We start from the raw sequence: 23,117 nt of genomic DNA, 5'->3' as shown, positions 1-23,117 counted from the left end.
TGTCACAACACAGCTTAATGGAACTATGGCTGAACTAGACTTTCCATGACCTAAAGCTGTCATAAATCAGCCGAATTTTAATAGCTTTTTGAAAAGGCGCTTTACACAGAGATGATGAGAGAATTACAGTGAGAGAAGTGAGATGGAGATAGATTGAGTGTGTGAGAGAGAGGGATGTGTGTGTGAGAGAAAGAGAGAGAGAGGTGTGTGTGTGTGAAAGAGACAGGGAGAAAGAAAAGTGAGTGTTTGACGGTGTTGGTGCATTCAGCGCTGCAAGTGTGTGTTTACGTGAGAGAGCGAGAGAGTTTGAGTGTGAATGTGAGGGAGGGTGAGAGAGATTGGAATGGAGGGAGATCGAGTGAAAGAGAGAGAGGGCAGGGGCGAGAGAGGAATGAAGGGAGGCTGAGTTAAAGAGAAAAGAGGGAAGAATTGAGGGGTGGAGGATGGGAGGGTGAGTGAGTGAAAGGGAGAATAGTGGAAAGGGAGGGAGAGAGGGAGGGAGGGAGAGTAAAACAAAGAGGTAGAAAGAGAGGGAGGGAGAGAGTGAAATGGAGAGAGAGGGAGGATGACAGGGAGGGAGGGAGTATTATAAGAGAGGGAGGCGTAGAGAGAGAAAGGTAACAGTGGATTACTGCAGCTTGCCTGCCTGCCTGACTGCATGCCTGTTAGAGCCAGCCGAACCATGTTCCTCCAGCCTCTCACCATTATCTCCCTGTTTGCAGTCCTCCTGTCATCTGTGGAAGGTAAGACCGCAACACACACACACCCACACACATAGCTACTGTAGCAGGCTCCCTGCAGGTGGCACACTGAGCGATGGTGAAGGATGGGAGGGATGCTAGGAGAAACAGGAGAGAGAAGAGGAGAAAGTGAGGAGGCGGGATGGCTGGAAGAGAGAGGGAGAGAGAGATGCAGCAGGGGAGAGGTTGGGAGAAGGAAGACAGGATGGCCATAGGAGAGAGGGAGAGAGACATAGGAGATGATATTAGAGGAGAGGGAGAGAGAGACATAGGAGATGATAAGAGAGGAGAGGGAGACATAGGAGATGATAAGAGAGGAGAGGGAGAGAGAGACATAGGAGATGATAAGAGAGGAGAGGGAGAGAGAGACATAGGAGATGATAAGAGAGGAGAGGGAGAGAGAGACATAGGAGATGATAAGAGAGGAGAGGGAGAGAGAGACATAGGAGATGATAAGAGAGGAGAGGGAGAGAGAGACATAGGAGATGATAAGAGAGGAGAGGGAGAGAGAGACATAGGAGATGATAAGAGAGGAGAGGGAGAGAGAGACATAGGAGATGATAAGAGAGGAGAGGGAGAGAGAGACATAGGAGATGATAAGAGAGGAGAGGAGGATGGATGTAAACAGAGTGTTAGAATGCGAGGAGTCAGTCCTAATGACAACACAGAACATTCGTGTTTCTGTTTCGAGGAAAGGCAATTGAAAACATGGAATCAGTCCGGTACAGTCAGCACACTGTCATTTTACAGCATTTTTTCTGTACGTAGCCTTTCCTTGTCTCCTTTTATAAGAAGCCTGTCATCTTGTCATGCACCTCTCTGTGTCTGTCATCTTGTCATGCACCTCTCTGTGTCTGTCATCTTGTCATGCACCTCTCTGTGTCTGTCATCTTGTCATGCACCTCTCTGTGTCTGTCATCTTGTCATGCACCTCTCTGTGTCTGTCATCTTGTCATGCACCTCTCTGTGTCTGTCATCTTGTCATGCACCTCTCTGTGTCTGTCTGTCCCTCTGTGCTACTGGAACAACCAGACATGATGGAGGAGCTTGTTCTAATTCCCCGACATTCCTGCGTGCTTAAAGAGGAGCGTGAGCCCGTCTGTGTGTGAAGGGGAGAGTACATGTGTGTGTGTGTGTGTGTGTGTAGTCTGCTGAGCAGATTGCATTACCATGTCAACACAGGAGTCCATTCCACCTGTGATAACACACAGCCATGCAGGGCGGGACAGTCTAGCAGTAACAACAGATCCCCTCGCCAGTAGAGGACGGTGCCAGTGGTCTCAGGGAGTGTGTGGGCTAACATTCACCCAGCAGCCTCGCTGGGTCGCTGGAACAGGAGATCACATGCAGCAACATCTCTCCAGCTGTCACGCACGGAGAGCATGCTTCGACGAGTTCGACAGCGATTAGTCTCACTTTCTCTCTACTCTATCCCTCCCCTCTCCTCCCTCCTCCTCTGCCCCCCCCCCCCAGGTAAGGGGGTCCAGATGCAGAGAGATGTCCAGTGCTGCATGCAGTACTCACAGGGGAAGGTACGCACCAAAGACGTGCTGCGCTTCGAGTTTCAGAGCGTGGGCCCACACTGCAGCATACAGGCCATCATGCAAGTATTCCAACTATCCCCAGCTCCCCTGCCTGCCACAGACATGGAAAATATGCCTGTTAGGGCTCAGGAGCATTGTCTGCCATCCAGAGCCCTGTTGTCATGGCTCCCATCCCACTGTAATTGACAGGGAAGGGAGGAAGGAAATATGTGGGAAAACAAGCCGTCCGAACCCCTCCAGACTCTCAACACACAGTACATGTAATGTTCCTGCTTAGCTATTACAGGAAAAAACTGGGAAAGTGGCCTTGGAAAACTAGTCCAGGTCTGGCCTGGGTTTAATAGTGTCTAGCCTGGGTTTAATTGTGGTCAAACTAAGCATTGGCTTTCCAGGCCCAGATTACTTAAATCCTTGTCCAGAAGTAATAGACAATTTTAGTCAGACAAACCTATTAAATCTGTATTGAATGTACCTTATGCTCTAGGGACTGCACTTAAAAACTGACCTAAAACTAAATGGTCAGGTTGAACTTTCAAGTTAAGGTTGAGAGGGTTGTGTGTCGTATTGCACCCCTTCAGTTTGTACACCAAGAAGGCGGTGAAGTGTGCGAACCCCAGGGACAGGAAGGTGAAGAGGTTACTGAGGAAGCTGAGTCTGCGCCCCCACACCAAGACACGCCGGACCATGTGGCTGCACCCCCGCGACAACCTCCCTGTCATGTCCGAGGTAGGGAGCCGTGGAGACACCTGGCCTGCCTGTACGATCGCTCCCAGAGGTCCACCTCTGATCTCAGAACCCAGATTTCAGAATGCTGCTGTTGGAGGGGTTCCAGAACAAGATCCTACATGAATGCTGGCAGACGAGTCCTGTCTTCACGTTGACAAGCCTCTGATTCTAACCCTTTCTGGGGCTATTTTGGCATCTAGTTGATTAATTATAAAGGATGTGATTGGGCTGGTCTCAGATATCTGAGTTTGGCAACTTTGTGCAACCATCAAATAAGTACATAAATACTTGGAGGAAAATGTCTTCCGGAATAAAAAACATACCATAAAAGGTTGAAATCTTCGGCAACAATTGATCAAGCTTAGAGCTGTCATTTGAAATAGTGTTTGGAATTGAAACAATTCTCCAAGTGTAAACTTCCACCACAATGTAGACAGTGATAGCACGGCAAGTCTTTGATTTGGTGGACCCCTTCTTTCCCCAATGCCCCCCCCCCTCCTCGCCCGCCCCCCCCCCTCCCCCTCACCCCCCCTCCCCCTCACCCCCACCACAGGATAAGAAAGAGGGATGGCAGACCATCCAGGTGGAATGAGAGAAGAGGAGAGATCGCCACAGGAGAAAGAGGGAATTTGTCATAGGTAAGAAAACAAAGTCATCGCATCGCATTTTGCATGATCTCTACGCATGCGTTGGTTGGTACCATCACTTTTTCATTGAGCCAGAAGTTACCTCTTTGATCAATCTCTCCTCGCTCCCTTCTCTCTCCTGACAGGCCAAGTCAACTTTCAGCAGCTTGTCATCCTCCTCACCCGGCTGGGCCTGAGCTGGCTGACTCTCCAGTCGTCTCGTGACCTTTGTCTGTCGTATCTTTCTCCTCTTGGGAGCGTCGAGGCTGACTGTTCCCTGGATCAAATGACAGGACCACACAGTCTGCTGTGGACCAGGACTGAGCTCCATTCACTGTCAATTCAGTCAAACCAGGAAGAGATTATTATTTCTCTTTTTTTTTTACTAGAATGCAACAATTGAGATACTGTTTAGAAAAAAACGACATATGAAGCTGTAATAATCTGTTACTTAAAGCGTCGTTAGCAAACAAATGCCCCTGATTAAATTAATTTGGAAAAGTTCAGTTTGATTATTAGAATTACTTGTGGGTTTGCTAAATTGAGACTGGATGGATCTTAGCCTCTGTATTGCTGTCCTTGACCTTTTTTGATATATATATATATCGCTAAATGTCTTCTACACTGAGTGTTGCTACCTATGCCAAAGTATTTGACAAGTATTTCTGAAGACTCTCTGTTAGGAGAACATTTCTCTCATTCTCATCTATGGCTGTTTACTCACTGTAGGCTAGATGGCTGTTATCAACACTTCGTAGAGGGCTTGATCTAGTCTGGAACAACCTGTTATGTAGAATGCACTGTATGTTTAAACACCATGTTGAAAATGACTATTTTATAAATAAATAAGTAGATAACAAACACCTGTCTCTTCAGAACACGTGTGAGCCTATCAGAAGCCCAAACTCCAAATCTCACCTATCAGAAGCCCAAACTCCAAATCTCACCTATCAGAAGCCCAAACTCCAAATCTCACCTATCAGAAGCCCACACTCCAAATCTCACTTATCAGAAGCCCACACTCCAAATTTCACCTATCAGAAGCCCACACTCCAAATTTCACCTATCAGAAGCCCACACTCCAAATCTCACCTATCAGAAGCCCACACTCCAAATCTCACCTATCAGAAGCCCACACTCCAAATCTCACCTATCAGAAGCCCACACTCCAAATCTCACCTATCAGAAGCCCACACTCCAAATCTGGAACCTCCCACCCCAGAGCCCTCCTGCCTCACACTCCTAACACCTCCCCCCCCCCCCCCCTCCCCCCCGCCACCCTCCCCACCCTCCCAGCTCACACTGGGCCTGCTAAGCTACCCTGGCTACTGGGCCTTTCATGTCCAGCTGATAAGCACCTTCACTGTTAGATCACAAGCCTTCCTGGCCCCCCCTCCTCCATGTCTCACAACACCTCACTAATGGCTGTTTGGCTTGCTAATTTTAGCTGGCTGGCTGGCTGGCCAGCTGGCTGACTTTCTGATTTACATTTTATTTGATGCAATAATGTAGGTCTGACAGCTGAGAGCTGACAGGCTAGCAGGCAGGCAAGCTGACAGGCTAGCAGGCAGGCAAGCGGACAGGCTAGCGGACAGGCTAGCTGACAGGCTAGCGGACAGGCTAGCTGACAGGCTAGCAGACAGGCTAGCTGACAGGCTAGCAGGCAGGCCAGCTGACAGGCTAGCTGGTAGGCTAGCTGACCGGCTAGCAGACAGGCTAGCTGACAGGCTAGCAGGCAGGCTAGCTGACAGGCTAGCTGGTAGGCTAGCTGACCGGCTAGCAGACAGGCTAGCTGACAGGCTAGCAGGCAGGCTAGCTGACAGGCTAGCTGGTAGGCTAGCTGACCGGCTAGCAGACAGGCTAGCTGACAGGGATTAGGAACCAGCTGAGGTGATGCAAGCAGGTGTTCAGAAGGGGCCCCCTGGGGGCCGGTGGGGTGGTGTGATAGCTCAGTCTGGCAGACTGCCCACTGATAGTGGAACTAGCCCGAGGGGAGAGTTGAGACTTGGGTTACATGTTACCTCCAACCAGCAGAGGTAGACATTCTCCTCGTTGGAGTCACACACCCGCACGCACACACACGTATCAGGTCAGGCCCTAGATGGAGAGTCACAGATAATAATGCCAGAAGGACGGGAGAAAGATTGAGATGCTGGAGATGTGGATATCATTTCAGCTGACAGCCTGGTTCCTGAATGTATTTAGATACAAAAGTTACCTTCATCATTTTCCATTTTCCCTGGTTCACAATCATAACACAAATCACTTTGTGACTGTGTGTGTCACAGATATCCTTTCCCCTCTTCATCGGTAACAGTGAAAGACAAACACAATATTGGTTTCCTGAGACATTTATTTGCTGAAACGTAAAAAATCCTCCATCAAAATATCACCAGTCACGTTCTCACAAGCAACACACATCCTAGCTATTTCACGAGAAACATTAGAAACCCAAATAACTTAAGTAAACCAAAAACTACTTCACACACTATTTTAAAGACTTAAGTGCACTAGCTAATATTTAAAAACTTTACTGAAACATCAAACATAGTGGCGCTTAAAATATAAACAATTACATCAGAAATAATAACATTTTCAAAAAACTTCACAGTCTCATTTTACACAAAATCAGCTATCAACATAAATTCACAAGAGTACAGGGATCATATAATTACGTTATTTGTCCTTTTCTGCAATTTAGCTTATTGCTCCTGCAGTAAGATAAGAGCAAGTTCTGTCATAGGTCTACAACCGTAACATATCACTAAACTAAACTAAACTAATCGCTATGTATCGGGGGAGGCATAAGAAACTCCAAAATATCAAACATGAATGAAAGAAACAACAAACAAACATTGTTTCAGTCCCTCCAGTCCATAATCCAAATTAACTTCAGGATTAAAATTCAGTAAGAATGGTTCTACGATGTCAACATTCCTTTCCAGAAAAAATATAAAACAGCCGGTTTGTTTTCTCAAAAAGTTTTAAACGAACTGAATACGTTACTTTAGATATATAATCTTTTATTACTATACGTAATAAAGAAAAGTGTAAAATATGAACATGTTTATTTACATTCGGTTGATGCAGTTCACGCACCTCTATGTTCTGTCAAATACATTCTTGATATGTGCTTAATCCGTGAGATTTGTTTGGTCTGAAACGCTGGCACATAGGAGGGAATGAATCGTAATAGTTTATGACTTTAGAGGTAGATTTACAAAATGACAAGCATCTATCTACAGAATCCTCAGGGTACTATAGAAGCAAACAACAACTATTTGGGACATCAAGAAATATAAGAAACTAGCTGAAAAGAATGTCTCAAAAACCTTTTTGCACCCATGTCAGAATTGTAATTGTATATTTCCAAACTATATCTTACTCGTCTCCCAAAATGTTAGCATAAGGGAGTCAATTTTGTTAAACTGACGTGGCAATGAAAACATTCTCACAGATACGGAACATAACATCTTTAGTTAAGAATCACTGAGCCTCATCTGGTCTAGTCTAGTCTGGGGCTGGGTCTGGTCTAGTCTAGTCTAGTCTAGTCTAGTCTAGTCTAGTCTGGGTCTGGTCTAGGTCTGGGTCTGGGTCTGGGTCTGGGTCTGGGTCTGTGTCTGTGTCTGTGTCTGGTCTAGGTCTGGGTCTGGGTCTGGTCTAGGTCTGGGTCTGGGTCTAGGTCTGGGTCTGGTCCGGCCCGGCCATCACATGGGGGTCTCGCTGTTGTGGTGTTTGAGGGAGTCGTTCTCCTGGCAGATGAGCTGGTAGGGCTTCTCGTTCTCCTCGATGACAGAGTTGCCCGTCTCTGCGTCCTGCCGCTGCAGCTCCTGGCGTGAGAGGTGCTCCACGATGCCCGCGCCCAGAGAGTCGCCAAGGACGTTGGTGGTGGTCCGCAGACGATCCCTGAGACAGAAAGAAAGGGAGAAAGAAAGAAAAATAAACCCTTAAAGGAAGGAAGAGATATGTAGATGTGGTGGAAGTTGTGAGGTACACAAGAGCATGCTATGCAGAACTGCAGCTGCCAGAACCTTCTCTCTCTCCCTAGACTGAGACGATCCAAAGTTGGGTCATAACAATGTATTATGTATCAACAACCTTTCCACCAACACCTAATCTCTCTCTCTCTCTTTCACTTTCTCTCCCTGTCTCCCTCTCTCTCCCTGTCTCCTCTCTCTCTCTCTCTCTCTTCTATCTTCTGTCGCCTCTATCTGACATTTAAGGGACTCACAGGAACCAATCCACGGCGATGATCAGTGTTATGTCCTCAGTAGGAAGTCCCACCGATGTCAATACGATCACCATGGTAACCAGGCCAGCCTGAGGGATGCCTGCAGCTCCGATGCTGGCAGCGGTTGCCGTGATACTGGAGGGGGGGAGGGGGGAGGTGAGAGAGACATTTAATAAAGAGGCTAACACACACACACGTACAGACATACACACACACGCACGTACAGACATACACACACGCACGTACAGACATACACACACACACACGTACAGACATACACAACACACAAACACACACATTTAATGCACTTACGCACGTACATGCATTCTCACACACATAAACACAGATCCAGATAAGAGTGCAGAGACACAGACATGGTAGTTACTGCACAGTGCTGTTTTTTAAAGAGCACAGGATCGACCCTGACAGGTCTATAGTTCCTCCTCCTTTGAAGTTCTCAGTTACTTTGTGAGGTTGAACACAAGTTAATAGACTTGTAGAGTATCTAAAGATCTCCTTCAATGACCAGGGGCCCGTTCCATAAAGCGAGTTTATGGACTAAGCCAGGCTCGTGTCAGTTACTTTCCCTGGCATAAGCCTGGCTTAGTCGGTAAACTGGCTTTACGGAACAGGCCTCAGCCCCTTACCTGATGGTGAGGATCTGGCCAAAGTTGAGGTCCATGTCGTTGACCTGGGCGATGAAGATGGCCGCCACCGCCTCGTACAGGGCCGTGCCGTCCATGTTGATGGTGGCGCCCACGGGCAGCACGAAGCGGGTCACGCGTTTGTCCACCTTGTTGTTCTCCTCCAGGCAGCGGAAGGTGATGGGCAGGGTGGCGGAGCTGGAGGACAGGGGTGGAGGGCAGGGGTGGAGGGTAGGGGTGGAGGGGCGGAGGGCAGGGGTGGAGGGTAGGGGTGGAGGGGCAGGGGTGGAGGGGCAGGGGTGGAGGGGCGGAGGGCAGGGGTGGAGGGGCAGGGGTGGAGGGGCAGGGGTGGAGGGGCGGAGGGCAGGGGTGGAGGGGCAGGGGTGGAGGGGGCATGAATATTGGGAGATGGATGTTTAAGCTCTCCCTTTACAAAGTTCCGTCTGTGTAAAAACTGTTCATACACAGGCTACTACAAACACACGCAAGCGCATGGTCGTGATCTGTGTCAGCTACTCGCCCGCACACTCCCTCACACACACCTGGAGGAGGTGCCGAGGGCGGTGATGAGGGCCTGCAGGAGGCCTCCTATGAAGGTGAAGGGGTTCTTCCTGGTGACTAGGAAGTAGAGCAGGGGCAGGATGAGCAGGCCGTGGATGAGCAGTCCCGCGATGACCGTCACCGTGTACATCCCCAGCTGACCCCCCATCTCCGCTAGGTCCTTCATCTCCACGATCTTCCCCGCTATGAGGAACAGGATGCCTACAGGGGCGTACCTGGGGGAGGGGGGAAGGTGGAGGGTGGTGGGGTGAGAGAAGAGATGGAGGTGGGGGTGAGGGGAGAGATGAGGTGGGGGAGAGTGTTTAGTTGATGGGCAAACACCTTCACATCCACCTCAAGGCAGACAAGAGCCCTGGAACCCCACTCCTGGCTGGTGGTCACGTGACCACCCCCGGCTGGTGGTCACGTGACGGAGGAGGAAACCCACCAGATGATGATGGCAACCAGCCTCATGATGGCTTCGTTGAGGCCGTCAAAGAAGTCTCTCAGCGCCTGGCCCTGCTGTTTCATGCTCCCGATGACCAGGCCGAAGCACATGGAGAACACCACCAGGCCCAGGGCGTTCACCCCGCCGGAGGAGCCCGACATGGGCACCACCTCCTCCACGCTCTCCTGCAGCAGACAACCACGAACTTCCTTTTCTTTTGAAGATATATTTGTGGCCTTTTCCCTACATTAAATCCAGTGAATTGGATTACCTTCGCTAGGGACAGTAAATGACACGCACAGCTGCTCCCATACCTGTATGGTCTGCAGGATGGTAGAGATGTTCCCATACCTGTATGGTCTGCAGGATGGTAGAGATGTTCCCATACCTGTATGGTCTGCAGGATGGTAGAGATGTTCCCATACCTGTATGGTCTGCAGGATGGTAGAGATGTTCCCATACCTGTATGGTCTGCAGGATGGTGGAGATGTTCCCATACCTGTATGGTCTGCAGGATGGTAGAGATGTTCCCATACCTGTATGGTCTGCAGGATGGTAGAGATGTTCCCATACCTGTATGGTCTGCAGGATGGTAGAGATGTTCCCATACCTGTATGGTCTGCAGGATGGTAGAGATGTTCCCATACCTGTATGGTCTGCAGGATGGTAGAGATGTTCCCATACCTGTATGGTCTGCAGGATGGTGGAGATGTTCCCATACCTGTATGGTCTGCAGGATGGTAGAGATGTTCCCATACCTGTATGGTCTGCAGGATGGTAGAGATGTTCCCATACCTGTATGGTCTGCAGGATGGTAGAGATGTTCCCATACCTGTATGGTCTGCAGGATGGTAGAGATGTTCCCATACCTGTATGGTCTGCAGGATGGTGGAGATGTTCACGGCAGCCAGGCCATCCGTGGTGTTGTGGGAGGAGTCCTCTGTTTGATTGACAGCCTGAGTTACGTTCCTGATGGTGATGGTCTTCTTGTAGACGGTTTTATACTGGATAACAGAAAATACAGATGATGTCAATCAGTCTTATAAGAGGAGAGGAAACGATGTGAGAGTGAGAACCCTTACCTGCTTGAAGCAGGCTTCTACCAGGTTAGGAGGAAACATGTTTCTGAGAGAAAAACACCAAATCACATTTTAGCATGTGGCTGCCCAAGTGACTGGTATAGACAGTTACAGTTAATTGAACAGTTTTTCCAGTTCAACCTCTGCTGTCAGACCTATTGGAAGTCAGCGCACCTGATGAGGTCCAGGAAGGCATCTGCAGCCTGCACCGGCTCAATGCTGCCACTAGTGGCCACTGGTCTATCCCTTCTGCCCTTCCCAGGACGGATGATCATCACCATGACGATGCCAATGAAGACTGCCACCAAGGTGGTGACCATGTAGTACACCACGGCACGTATGCCCATCTTCCCAGAAGCCTTGCTGTCCAGAGAGGAGATGCCTGCACACAGTAGCACGGTCACATACACACACAGTAGCACGGTCACATACACACACAGTAGCACGGTCACATACACACACACAGTAGCACGGTCACATACACACACAGTAGCACGGTCACATACACACACAGTAGCACGGTCACATACACACACAGTAGCACGGTCACACACACACAGCACAGTCACACACACACAGCACAGTCACACACACACAGCACAGTCACACACACACACAGCACAGTCACACACACACAGCACAGTCACACACACACACAGCACAGTCACACACACAGCAGCACAGGCTCACACTGAGGACTCAGTCTGTCTCAGCAGCAGTGACCTGGCAGGCTCACATCTGGGCCAAACACAGACTGCTAAACACGGTCAAATACTTTGAGGGGATTCAATCCCAATTCGACGAAACCAATCGAAGGGTTAGCAGTATTTCCCCTAGGTTTACAGCTTTGGGCGGGGGGGGCAGCTTTGGGCGGGGTAGAGACAGAAATGACATGCCGTCGTGTAAATAAGATAAATAACATAAGGCCATTTAGTTTGTTTAATAAAAGAGCAAGCTATAGACCTGTTTTATAGGAAAGGTAACCTTAAATGACATATTTTGTGATCTGGCGCTATATATATAAAAATAATAATAAAAAATCAAATAAAAAAAAAGATTTTTATTTTCATTTTTATTAACTTGACCTTCCAGGAGGGGTGGGGGGTGCCGTTGGGGGGGCGGGGCTTAGGGCTAGGGTAATCCTGGCTTGTTCCGTCCTACCTGTGACCAGGGCTAGGGCTGTGATCAGGGTTAGGGTTGGGATAAGGGTTAGGGCTAGGGTACCTGTGACCAGGCTGGACACGATGAGGGGTAGCACCAGCATCTTCAGCATCCTCATCAGCAGTTCTCCAGGGAAGGAGAAGTACTTGATGTCCCTGAGGGTCAGGTTCTGGGGCCGCAGGGCGAATCCCAGCATCACGCCTGGACACACACACACACGCACACGCACACGCACACACACACACACACACACGCACGCACACACACACACACACACACACACACGCACGCACACACACACAGTTCTTAACCGATCTTATGATTATGACAGTGCTAGTTCTTAAGGAAAACTTGAAATGAAATGACTTTTCATCGACTAAAACTATGATGGATAAAAAAGACCAAAATGTGACTAAAACTAACGAGCATTTTTCGTCTAAAGACTAAGAGTACATCTGAAAAAGCTGGAACAGAGAGATCCAGAAGAAGTCGTCGACTTGGAAGACAAACAGCCTCGTCTTTCCTCACCCAGAGCCACGGCCGCTATGGTGAAGATCACAAACAGGTTGCGTTTGAGGAACCCCTTGACGCTCTCCCAGGTGACGGAGGTCATCCTGTCCTTCACACTGGACGCCCTCTTCTCCATGGTCCTCCTCAGCCTCCGGACAGCTCCTCTATCGGCCTGGGGCAGCTTCTCAGAGTCCTCGTTCAGGAATAGACTGGTGCTGTTTGGAGGTTTCTCATTCATAATCAGCTCCAGAACCTGGTCCAGGAGGCAGGTTTCCTGTGAAACTGGACGGGGGGTGGGGAGGGAGGGAGAGAGGCAGGGGGGAGGGAGGGAGGCAGGGGGGAGGGAGGGAGGCAGGGGGGAGGGAGGGAAGCAGGGGGGAGGGAGGCAGGGGGGAGGGAGGCAGGGGGGAGGGAAGCAGGGGGGAGGGAGGGAGGCAGGGGGGAGGGAGGCAGGGGGGAGGGAGGGAGGCAGGGGGGAGGGAAGCAGGGGGGAGGGAGGGAGGCAGGGGGGAGGGAGGGAAGCAGGGGGGAGGGAGGGAGGCAGGGGGGAGGGAGGGAGGCAGGGGGGAGGGAGGGAGGCAGGGGGGAGGGAGGCAGGGGGGAGGGAGGGAGGCAGGGGGGAGGGAGGGAGGGAAGCAGGGGGGAGGGAGGGAGGCAGGGGGGAGGGAGGGAGGGAGGCAGGGGGGAGGGAGGGAGGGAGGCAGGGGGGAGGGAGGCAGGGGGGAGGGAGGGAAGCAGGGGGGAGGGAGGGAGGCAGGGGGGAGGGAGGGAAGGAGGGAGGGAGGGAGAGGGGGAGGGAGGGAGAGGGGGAGAGAGAGAGGGAGGGAGGGAGGTAGGGAGGGAGGGAGGGAAGCAGGGGGGAGGGAGGGGGCAGGGACACAAAAGTGGGTTTAAAGTGGAACAGCCTCCAGGGCATTTTGAACACAGTGGCATTACAAGCAGCACAACGGCGCCACATCCATTAAAAACCTCAAGTGTCTGTTTTTACACAGAATTAATGACTCAAGTGGCTGAAAGCCATCAGTTCCAGTTGTGTTGCTGACCTGATAGAAGAGTGTGCTATAGTGACACAAATAAACCTGGGAAGCTCTGAGTGGGTCTAAGCAGTTGTGTGGGTGTTGGAAACGAAGGGTTCCTCTGTGTTAGTGTATTGATGGACTGGTGGCACTTGTGCATAATTCTGGTCCTAGTCATTCTACACAACAAACCATCCTCATCACACAGCCAGACCAGCCCACAGACCAGCTGTCTCTGAGAGAGCGTCTACAGGAAGGAAACAAGCCAAAATGACTAAAGGCACTCCTGCGAAATTCTACTGTCCGCTGGGAATGAACCAAATATGTTCTGGCCTGCTGTGAACTGGACCTTGTCTTCAGAGAGAGTCAGATATACACAAAGCAGCGGAGCGGATAAGGGATCTTAGAAGAGGCGCCGTCAGAAGAGCAACAACACCAAGCCTGCAGCAGGGCACTGGTTCAGATCTCACAGCCTCGCGGCAAATTCCTGGTGGATTCCTGGTAAACATACATGCACAGCCTGGCTGGAGTTCAGGGTGCTGGGGGGCATAGCCAGGGAGCAAGGGAATGAAAAGGGGTGAGGGGGGTGATAGGAGGGCTGGGATGAGGGGTGAGGGGTGAGGGGGGTGATAGGAGGGCTGGGATGAGGGGTGAGGGGGGTGATAGGAGGGCTGGGATGAGGGGTGAGGGGGGTGATAGGAGGGCTGGGGTGAGGGGTGAGGGGGGTGATAGGAGGGCTGGGATGAGGGGTGAGGGGGGTGATAGGAGGGCTGGGATGAGGGGTGAGGGGGGTGATAGGAGGGCTGGGGTGAGGGGTGAGGGGGGTGATAGGAGGGCTGGGGTGAGGGGTGAGGGGGGTGATAGGAGGGCTGGGGTGAGGGGTGAGGGGGGTGATAGGAGGGCTGGGGTGAGGGGTGAGGGGGGTGATAGGAGGGCTGGGGTGAGGGGTGAGGGGGGTGATAGGAGGGCTGGGGTGAGGGGTGAGGGGGGTGATAGGAGGGCTGGGGTGAGGGGTGAGGGGGGTGATAGGAGGGCTGGGGTGAGGGGTGAGGGGGGTGATAGGAGGGCTGGGGTGAGGGGTGAGGGGGGTGATAGGAGGGCTGGGGTGAGGGGTGAGGGGGGTGATAGGAGGGCTGGGGTGAGGGGTGAGGGGGGTGATAGGAGGGCTGGGGTGAGGGGTGAGGGGGGTGATAGGAGGGCTGGGGTGAGGGGTGAGGGGGGTGATAGGAGGGCTGGGGTGAGGGGTGAGGGGGGTGATAGGAGGGCTGGGGTGAGGGGTGAGGGGGGTGATAGGAGGGCTGGGGTGAGGGGTGAGGGGGGTGATAGGAGGGCTGGGGTACATTGAGTCTCTCTCGCCGGTTTCCCTCAGAAGCACAGAGAGACTTGGCTCCATCTCGTTAGGCTGGTGGCATTTCACACCTGACCAGGAGCGGACACTAACGAGCTGGTTGGAGGAGGCGGGACGCCCAGTTCCAGCTCAGAGAGCACGTCCTGCTGCCACGGTTACTCACATCTCTACCCTGTCAGTCCTGCTGTCGTCTGTTAACGCTTCTTACACAGGAGCCACACAACCTCTCATCAGCAGCCCACACAGTGCAGTCAGGAAGTCAAGAAACACGCTCTCTCAAATCTGGAAATGAACGATACTTTTCTATCGATTGACAACATTGGGACTCATCACAATGCCTGTGTGCATATCACACTTTTCAGAGTTGCTTATCAGCATCTACATCCAATCTTTAAAATAAAAAAAGTGTTGGAAATAAAGATCCAGTACTAATATAATCCAAATAACACATCTGAACACACACCGAGCCAGGGTCATGGGGTCGCAGGGTCGCTGGTACTCACCACTCATGGTTGGGTGGTTCTCCCACTAAAAGCTAGCGGCGTTCTACCTGCCCTGCCTGTCCAGCGTAGCGCCTCACTGACTGAGGACTGGCTGGAGTGTGAAGCTGCTGTCATCAGCACACAGACATGAAACACTCTGTCATCTCCCCTGAGCTGACCTTCACGTGCCTGGTCAGCTGCCCCCCGCCCCGCCTCCATCACCCCCATCCCCCTCACCTGCTCTCTCCTCCTCCCTTCTCCTCTTCTCTTCTCTCCTCCCCTCTCCTCTCCTCCCCTGCCCTCTCCTCCCCTCTCCTCCCCTCCCCTGCCCTCTCCTCTCCTCCCCTCCCCTGCCCTCTCCTCTCCTCTCCTCTCCTCCCCTCTCCTGCCCTGCCCTCTCCTCCCCTCTCCTCTCCCCCCCCACCCCACACACACCGTCCAGCCAAGGACCCACCCCACACACACCGTCCAGCCAAGGACCCCCCCCCCACCCCACACACACCGTCCAGCCAAGGACCCCCCCCACCCCACACACACCGTCCAGCCAAGGACCCCCCCCCCCCCACCCCACACACACAGTCTTCCCTGTCTCTTTTCATTGAACTACTTTTCCCAAATCTCCTTGTCCTGCCCCACCTTGTATCACCTCACATCAGTACCTGTCACTTACCTGTACACGACCCTGCTTCCAAACACTGCATACCGCACCACACACACCACATGTAGCCTAAGTGACGATAAATAATCTCTGTGCCATGCTACCCGTATGTAATCCATTCTTTCAAAGAAACACATTTTAACGTCGCTTTCTCCTGACAAAATTTATCTTTAAACATATCAAACAGCACACGAGTAAGTCATCATATATATATTATTTATGCCGGTATACCCTGTTTATGGTGTTTCGTCTCCCGCTGTTGAAGATGCTGGCATGTAGTGTTCCGCTGGTCGTCTTCAACTGGTGGTTCTTACAACCTAGACGCACAAGTATGACAGCGTTTGCCTACGGTGCATTCTTGCTAGGGATACAGTCACTAAAACCAGTGAGGTAAAGTTGAAAGAACAAAAAGTGCAGTCGATAAAATCATATGTTGCAAAGCAATACACTCTTGGACAGAATAAAAAATGTTAAATAAATGTTTAAGATGACCCTGAAGACAATTTGACATACCTTCTTTCAAGACTCACGCACAGCTGTAAGCTAATTCATTGGCTCCAACTCCACCAACCAAACGAGAACGATCCGACGTTCCTCAAGTGAATCTTGTGTTTTCACTTCAACCATTTATTATGTTTCACCACACTGGCGAGGACGCTTATTCTACACCCTCGGGCGTGGAAGAAAAAAAAACGCCTGGAAATCCGTGAGCGTGGGCGGCGGAGGTTAAAGATTCTTCAGGCGCGAAGGAAAGCCACCTGCCGTCCATTTAATTCGCCAGAGTTTATGATATCTCAGGGTAGCCCAGTAAGCCCGTTCACCCTGGCTACTGAAGCTGACGGGTAATATAGGTGCTTTATCATAAAGTAAGGACACAGAAAGGGGGAAAGTAACTGCTGCCTAATGGATAAACTAGTTGTTCCTTCAAATACATACTTTTACTCCACCGCTTTTGGATGGGGAAGAATGACGGGTTAATTTTGTTCAGACGTTGTTTGCTCAGATACATTTGCAAGGGCTTTAATTTTTTCTTCTTCTGAAAACTTAGATTGGGTAGGTGGGTGGGGTTGGGGGTTAGGATTCATCCACTACGCGCATTACCATGACAACATGCCTTCTTGTTCTTGCCCTGATCTGGTGTGTCCGACCCAGGGGACACAACCTTCGGTTCCCAGCTGCCCACACTCACACCCACTCCAGCTGTTTTAGGTCTTTACCAGTATGGATGTACAGGGTTGCAACTTTCCACAGAGCTTCAAAGAACTCCGTGTTCGAAAACCAAATTTCTCTGAAACGAAATTTACTTTTGAAAAGTTGTGAAGAGGTGGATAAGTCGTTGTAAAATGTATGATTTGCCAGTCTCATTTTATTAGCACCACATTTTGGAACCACTTCAGAATAGGAAGAAATCCAGGACTGTACGTGTGCAGATTCCTCAACTCCATGTTAAACCAAGGGGTGTTCTGAGGATAAGAGTTGATACAGGAAGTGGAACCTCCTCAAGTATTCCGTGAATGTGACATTATAAACTACTTTCATATCAAGTCCCAGATCTCCATAAAATAAAAATAACCATAACCACCAAGCCAGCCACGTAAATAACATCTATGATTAGCTCAGAACCGTGCATGGTAACAGAAAACATGTCTGTAAATGCAGCTTTGTATTTTGGACGTCATTTATATTAAGTGATTAAGTATGTAAAGAGTTTACTCTCATTGATAACATTTTCAATATCATGATGCTGAATCTATACACCCACATGCACACACAGTGATGGTTCCATCTTTCAACCATGCCCTTACACACTTGGACACCATTTTAGATTCATCTCAAGAAAAAACAAAGAATTGAAAGCTTTCCATGTTTCCAGTGTGTTGGGTCTCCAGTGAACGTGATGGGAACAGATTGCATCTCTATGGAAACAGAAGCACACAAGCATTGACGTGGGAGGTGTACATGCATGATCCATGTTTAGCAGAGTAATTATTCATTTGCCTGCAGAAACACAGCTATATCACCTCCTGGGTAATATCTGTGCAGTTGGTTGTATGAAATTCCATCCATTCAATTGGATGAGTTACTTTATACTTTATGACTAATTTGGTCATTGAAAATTGTTCTTGTTCAGCATGCTATGGTTTGTAAACATTTAACCATGCATGCAACAAGAATAAATCTTGTAAAGTAGCCTAATTTGCCATCAGGAATACGTCATTAGATATTCCTTTCACAAAGCCCAATTTGGCAACAGTCAACATAAGATAGTCAACATTATCTTCCATTAACTACCATATTTTGGCCATCATTTATTACATTGTGCTTAATTTACTGTATAAAACAGGGACATTGAAGGAAAGATGCTAATCCAGTGTAGTCACTGTAAGACTGCATGGCGTGGGTGTGAGTAGTAGGCTACTACTGTACACAGGGTTGGCTCTCTAGGGAGCAGAGTTAGGCAGGGTAGTAATTCTCTTGTTAGAACCAGCTATAGCAGGCTAACGGTTACCTAGCAACAAGCAACGTGTTGTGTACAGGACGGCAGTCAAACTGGTTTGGTGTGGACCTGCCTCTGGAGGAGCTGGCGGGTGTTGTCGGAGAGCTGTATTCCATGAGTACAGCCGCTGCCCTGCATAACCAACTCCACAGGTGCCCCCGGGTGAGTGGAGCATGCTTCCGTCTGAAAGGACCAAAAATAATGACACAACTTTTAACTATGATCTCGGTGTCATCTGTCTCTCTTTCGCTCACACACACACACACGTGCGCGCCCATATTCATGCACGCACACACATTTGCCTCATCAATTATTTCTCAAGAGACTTTTAGATAAGCCGCACCCGGAATCGATCACCCCCTTGTGTGAGTCTGTGTGGTATTTTTGGACAACAAAAAGCTTTGGACAGTAAAAAATAAAATAAACAGCTCACCTGTTGTTAGCGGTACAGAGATCTGTACACCACATCAGAGCTGCTAATAGCACATCTATAATTAGAAAGAGGATTAGCAATGATAATGTACCACATCTGTGGCGTTTCGTAACGGCAGATGTGAGAGAACACACTCTGTGAAGATGCTGTTTGGACTGGAGAGATGTGGACGGGTATTCCAGATCAATCCAGATTTCTCTGATTGGGATTTGTAGGCTCATTATGTGTCATTTTCAACATTTACACAGATCATTGAAATGTCAGTTGATTACTTTCAAACATGCGACACCAGCTGTTTCTGTATAGTAGAGGGAAAACCAAACTGTCTCACATAACATAACAGTTTCTTTCAAAAATGTACAAGCACACAGATGTTTATATGCACACAGAAAACAAAAGGTTTACCACAAATATTTTGATTTATTTTCAAGGACATTCAGATTATACAATCAACTGCCAAAATGGTCAAAGTATATGTTTCAGTCCCCCCTGTAGTTTTCATAGTTAGGGAGAGCAATGACATATAATAGTTATTACACCTTAAGAAACTGCCTTTATATATACAACAAAAAAGGCAATTCAAGGCAATATGTGTGGTTTTATAATAACCAGCTGGGTGTGGAATTGATAGGCTAGTCTTTCGACACAAACTCAAACAATACATGGGTATGTCGTACAAAAAGTCTAAGAGTGTTAATACAAAAGGTACCACTATAATCTGCATTACAACTTTCCTAATGCCTCTTTGCTGATTTAAATAGGAACAGGGTAGTGCACTGCAGACATATTGCTGTGAGGCAGGAAGAGTTAGTTAGAGGCGAGTGAGGCCAGTTTCTGCTCAACACCTTATAGAACAGGAACAGTTATAGGAAACCTCTGGAAATCCTCTCTCTATTGGTGACAGTAGAGTTAGTGGTGCATTTACAAGAGTAATATTGCAGCTGTTTCTATCAGTCAATAAACATACAAAAGGTCAACCTCTGTCCAACATATTCCAGTGAGGAACTAAAAATGTGTTGTTTTAGATGCTACAGTGAACATCTGGTTCTGAGATGTTGGTATTTGGCAGAAAAATGATGAACAGTCGATCAGAAGACACACAGAAAGCAGTTTGGTTGTGCTTGATACTTGTGCACAATGAAGACAATATTGTGGTAAAGAAACCTTCTAATGTACTGAAAAAATTGAATAATTGCTGGTTCCTAAAAACACAAGGTAGTGTTAAATCCCTAACACATGTTTGCTATTCTCAAACATTTTATTATAGATTCTACATGAAATCTTGGATATCCATACACAGGTAGATTACAAGCGTGATCAAATACAGTCCATGTGTTAACCACTGGATGTTGTACACCACAATAAAAAACATGCAAAAAAGGAAACAAAATAACAAAAAAATAAAAAAGGTTTCTTGGCATTTCCCTGTCCTTTGGCTTATGAAAATACCGACATAAAAATTGTGATACAAGATGAATCAGAACAAACCTAACATGATTAGATAGTGTTTAGTGTAGTTTTCCGTGCTGAAATATGAAGTTACTGGTGATGATAAAGACTTGACAGCCGGTATCTTAGACAGTATAGTAGAGGATGGCTGATGTTGGGCTGTAATGGTGTCATCAAGATGGGTTCAGAACCATCACGAACCCAGGATGTAGGGGTGCATGAATGCCTTGAAAATATTCCATCATTGACCATTAGTCAATTTGGCACCCATTCAGACAGCATGTGTCAATGCTACTGGACAGCACTCAATCTGACCAATTGACATTCAATTAGGATGTTAAGAGGAAAGGCTTAAGATATATCCGGTCTTGAGGGCACTTTTTAATTTGTTTCCTGAATGGACTGAATTGAACTCAACACACCCTGTAGTGTTGAACTGCTCGTGTGTTCCAGACCTGGTGTTGTGGTTGTTTACATCATGGAGTGTCTGACTGCTTCCTCCAGAGACTTCCTGGTCACCAGCAGCCTCACCACATCCTCCTTCTTCTTCGTCAGTCTCTTCCTCGCCTGGTCATGGGTCACCATGGTCATGTCCCAGCCGTTCACCTGGAGTACGGGTGACACACACACACGCGCGCACACACACACAACAGAAAGACAGAGTTAACAATTCAAATTGTACATTTTCTTGCCTCACATTATGCAGTCATTTAATCGGAATGTTTTGAACCACTAACAGGGCTTGAGTTTAACATTCAGTATGACTTGTAGTGAACAGTGCCATCTAGTGGCGGTGCAGCGGTAAAGTCACTGTTTGCAGGACCTGCATGTATTCAGTATGTATGTAGGTGTATAATAGATATGTATTCCCTCAGGCTTGTTTAATACCTGCATGATTTTGTCTCCCATCATCAATCCAGCCACTTCCGCTGGTCCCCCCGGCGACACGCGGGTCACGTATATACCCTGAGGGCGTCACACACACACACAAGTTCACACACCACATCTGAGGCCACTGGATAACCTAACCACACAGCTAAAACTGACAAAGAAAGATGTGTTTTGCTCCAGGTTTAAACCAAATGCACCTCATACATCAGACAGTCTACAATATCCCTCGTTACGGATTGATTTTGCAGTGGGGGAACAAGCCCATGTTTGGTCACTAATCAGTCAGCTTCCTGATTGGGTGTGTTCTGTTTGACTTATGGGGCAGCTGATGTGCGGGGCTTGCCTGTCTTCTTCTGCCTACAGGAGTTTCTCTACAGCTCGCTGAAACATCCCACAGCTCAGGAAGAACAGCTCCAAACAGGTGTGCCTCGTTCACTTAGCTTGGCCTTGTTAGCTGGAACCCTACAACTGCCATTGAGTTGGCCATGGAAGCGAGAAAATCGAACACAGGTCCATCTCTTCTACCTCCTGCTCTAGAGACTCATGGTGTGTCCTGTCCAGGCCCTGGGGTTCCTCCTGGGCCTCCTACCTTGTCTGTTTTGTCCTCAGAGAAGGGGTTCTGTCCAGAGTCCTGGTCAATCCCTCCTCCAATACTGAAGCCCAGGATTAGGTGCTCACCTTGGCGCAGCTTGTGTATTTCAATACGTTGCTGTAACAAACACACACACACACACACACACACACACACACACAAATACAGACTTTGGGGGTCAAGAAGTCATGTTTTCCTATTAAGATTTTGCCCAAGACAACAGTAAGTGTGGTTGACCGTAAGTGCAAAGGATAGCTTTAAAGATGTTTATGATAGTGCCTGGATGAAACAGTTTACAGCTGCTGATTGATAAAGTTTGGTATAAACAGGGCGTTTTGAGGTCATAGCAGCTAGCTAGACTATTGAGCAAGACCATCTCCGTCTATCATAATAATATCAGGGCGGGGCTCCACAAAATAGAATAAGTGGAACAGATTATAAAAGCAAGAATGTGCATGGTAAATGTGGCAAATAAGCTAGCTAGAAGACTGAAAAACGTCCCTGAAATTTGTTTTTGCCGGTTGGGATATAATTTGGAAGTAACTGTGTTTATGCGATTAAGAACAAATTATATGTAAAAGGAATGAACTGATATTAATCACCGGCTGCACCATGGGCACTATACTGTCAACAGTCATACAAACTCGGGATTTAAACTCTTATCACCATTAGAAGGTGGTAGGTGAGTCGGTGACGCCCTGTTGTCTTCAAGCAGTTCGGTTTCATAGCTTGATGTTTGCTTCCAGCTCAAAAACCAAACTAGCGCTTACCTAGCTAGCTCATACTGTTATAGTTGACATAGTTGACATAGTTGCTCTCAATGGTAGGCGACACTGTAGGTACTTAAGCTATCTATAATACAGTTCGTTCAAACATTAGCAACGCAATCTTCTCAAAATAGCGACGCCTGTTTTTATGCTACAATATAACTTCAGAGAAGAGTTAGGCTAGCTCTAGCCTACAACATTTTCTACACCCCTGGTTGCTTACACACCCCTTTGTTGCCTAGCCTAACGGCTATCGTTTTACATCGTTATAAGAAAAACAAGCTTAGTGAGGTTGTTGTAACATGTTACAGCTTAAATTGCGATTGACAATTAAGACAGTTTTAGGACATAGCCAGTAGATCTCTTTAGCTGGCTTGAGGTGGGCTTCTCATCGTTGGATAGTTCAGACAGTAACCAGACTTCCAAACTTACCACAACTGCCGTCACTGGCTGTCCAGGGATGAACGACATTGTCTCGGAGAAACCTGGGTTCTGAATCTTGCTGCCGGATTCGTACAGTTTACTAATCAGAAATGCTAGTTCTTCTAGGAGTAACAAACTTCCTTTGTTAACGCATGAGTAACATGATGATTCCTGACATGTAGAAACCTTAATGATGTCATTCCGCCACTCCAAAAACAGTGGGTTGGTGTGTTTTGATTAACAGCTTAGCATGGAAGGGTGGAGTTGCCGAGAATGCAGTGATAGAACCGTTCGAACATAGAAGATCCGCCA

General features: G+C 48.5%; 3 protein-coding genes and 1 long non-coding RNA gene across 6 annotated transcripts; 1 reads left to right on the top strand and 3 right to left on the bottom strand.

The window, feature by feature from the left end:
• Nucleotides 1-602: 602 nt before the first annotated feature.
• On the top strand, nucleotides 603-4,497 carry ccl44 (chemokine (C-C motif) ligand 44). Its single transcript, XM_062450592.1, has 5 exons — nucleotides 603-743; nucleotides 2,214-2,343; nucleotides 2,863-3,010; nucleotides 3,564-3,648; nucleotides 3,783-4,497. The coding sequence occupies exons 1-4, from the start codon at nucleotides 659-661 to the stop codon at nucleotides 3,600-3,602; spliced, it is 402 nt and encodes a 133-aa protein (XP_062306576.1). The 5' UTR covers nucleotides 603-658; the 3' UTR covers nucleotides 3,603-3,648; nucleotides 3,783-4,497.
• Nucleotides 4,498-7,202: 2,705 nt separating this feature from the next.
• Nucleotides 7,203-16,653, bottom strand: slc1a6 (solute carrier family 1 member 6). Of its 3 annotated transcripts, none has more exons than XM_062450937.1 (12): nucleotides 16,267-16,653; nucleotides 15,985-16,070; nucleotides 12,268-12,523; nucleotides 11,803-11,940; nucleotides 10,753-10,960; nucleotides 10,582-10,624; nucleotides 10,369-10,503; nucleotides 9,500-9,684; nucleotides 9,054-9,287; nucleotides 8,515-8,709; nucleotides 7,868-8,002; nucleotides 7,203-7,542 (listed from the first exon to the last, which is right to left on the bottom strand). In XM_062450937.1, the coding sequence occupies exons 3-12, from the start codon at nucleotides 12,485-12,487 to the stop codon at nucleotides 7,344-7,346; spliced, it is 1,692 nt and encodes a 563-aa protein (XP_062306921.1). In that variant the 5' UTR covers nucleotides 12,488-12,523; nucleotides 15,985-16,070; nucleotides 16,267-16,653; the 3' UTR covers nucleotides 7,203-7,343. The 3 variants fall into 3 exon arrangements, with proteins under 3 accessions (XP_062306921.1, XP_062306920.1, XP_062306922.1); XM_062450936.1 differs by having other exon boundaries at nucleotides 12,268-12,531; nucleotides 16,267-16,582; XM_062450938.1 differs by lacking the exons at nucleotides 10,369-10,503; nucleotides 10,582-10,624; nucleotides 10,753-10,960; ... (2 more) ...; nucleotides 15,985-16,070; nucleotides 16,267-16,653 and adding an exon at nucleotides 9,962-9,989.
• Nucleotides 16,654-17,516: 863 nt separating this feature from the next.
• LOC134011399 (uncharacterized) lies at nucleotides 17,517-18,816 on the bottom strand. Its single transcript, XR_009928422.1, has 3 exons — nucleotides 18,684-18,816; nucleotides 18,263-18,433; nucleotides 17,517-17,669 (listed from the first exon to the last, which is right to left on the bottom strand). It is a non-coding gene; the product is annotated as an uncharacterized LOC134011399 (long non-coding RNA).
• Nucleotides 18,817-19,083: 267 nt separating this feature from the next.
• Nucleotides 19,084-23,022, bottom strand: tax1bp3 (Tax1 (human T-cell leukemia virus type I) binding protein 3). Its single transcript, XM_062450420.1, has 4 exons — nucleotides 22,815-23,022; nucleotides 21,613-21,732; nucleotides 21,021-21,098; nucleotides 19,084-20,738 (listed from the first exon to the last, which is right to left on the bottom strand). Exons 1-4 carry the CDS (start codon nucleotides 22,851-22,853, stop codon nucleotides 20,604-20,606), a joined length of 372 nt encoding a protein of 123 aa, XP_062306404.1. The 5' UTR covers nucleotides 22,854-23,022; the 3' UTR covers nucleotides 19,084-20,603.
• Between the last annotated feature and the right edge of the window lie 95 nt (nucleotides 23,023-23,117).

This window comes from Osmerus eperlanus, chromosome 24, assembly GCF_963692335.1.
Source record: "Osmerus eperlanus chromosome 24, fOsmEpe2.1, whole genome shotgun sequence".
Taxonomy (NCBI): Eukaryota; Metazoa; Chordata; class Actinopteri; order Osmeriformes; family Osmeridae; genus Osmerus; species Osmerus eperlanus.
The sequence above is the reverse complement of the archived record's forward strand: the minus strand, read 5'-3'. Positions and strand labels throughout refer to the sequence as shown.

Excerpts from the sequence above, each read along its gene's own strand:
- slc1a6 (XM_062450937.1), bottom strand. The coding sequence starts at position 12,487 with ATGAATGAGAAACCTCCAAACAGCACCAGTCTATTCCTGAACGAGGAC. Across the intron at positions 9,685-10,368 it reads CCATCCTGCAGACCATACAG|GAGAGCGTGGAGGAGGTGGT; the intron begins GTATGGGAACAT and ends TGTCTGCTGCAG. Across the intron at positions 8,003-8,514 it reads GGCCAGATCCTCACCATCAG|TATCACGGCAACCGCTGCCA; the intron begins GTAAGGGGCTGA and ends CCCCCCCTCCAG.
- ccl44 (XM_062450592.1), top strand. The coding sequence starts at position 659 with ATGCCTGTTAGAGCCAGCCGAACCATGTTCCTCCAGCCTCTCACCATT. Across the intron at positions 744-2,213 it reads CCTCCTGTCATCTGTGGAAG|GTAAGGGGGTCCAGATGCAG; the intron begins GTAAGACCGCAA and ends CCCCCCCCCCAG. Across the intron at positions 3,011-3,563 it reads ACCTCCCTGTCATGTCCGAG|GATAAGAAAGAGGGATGGCA; the intron begins GTAGGGAGCCGT and ends CCCCCACCACAG.
- tax1bp3 (XM_062450420.1), bottom strand. The coding sequence starts at position 22,853 with ATGTCGTTCATCCCTGGACAGCCAGTGACGGCAGTTGTG. Across the intron at positions 21,099-21,612 it reads CTGAGGACAAAACAGACAAG|GGTATATACGTGACCCGCGT; the intron begins GTAGGAGGCCCA and ends TGACGCCCTCAG. Across the intron at positions 20,739-21,020 it reads TGGGAGACAAAATCATGCAG|GTGAACGGCTGGGACATGAC; the intron begins GTATTAAACAAG and ends CCCGTACTCCAG.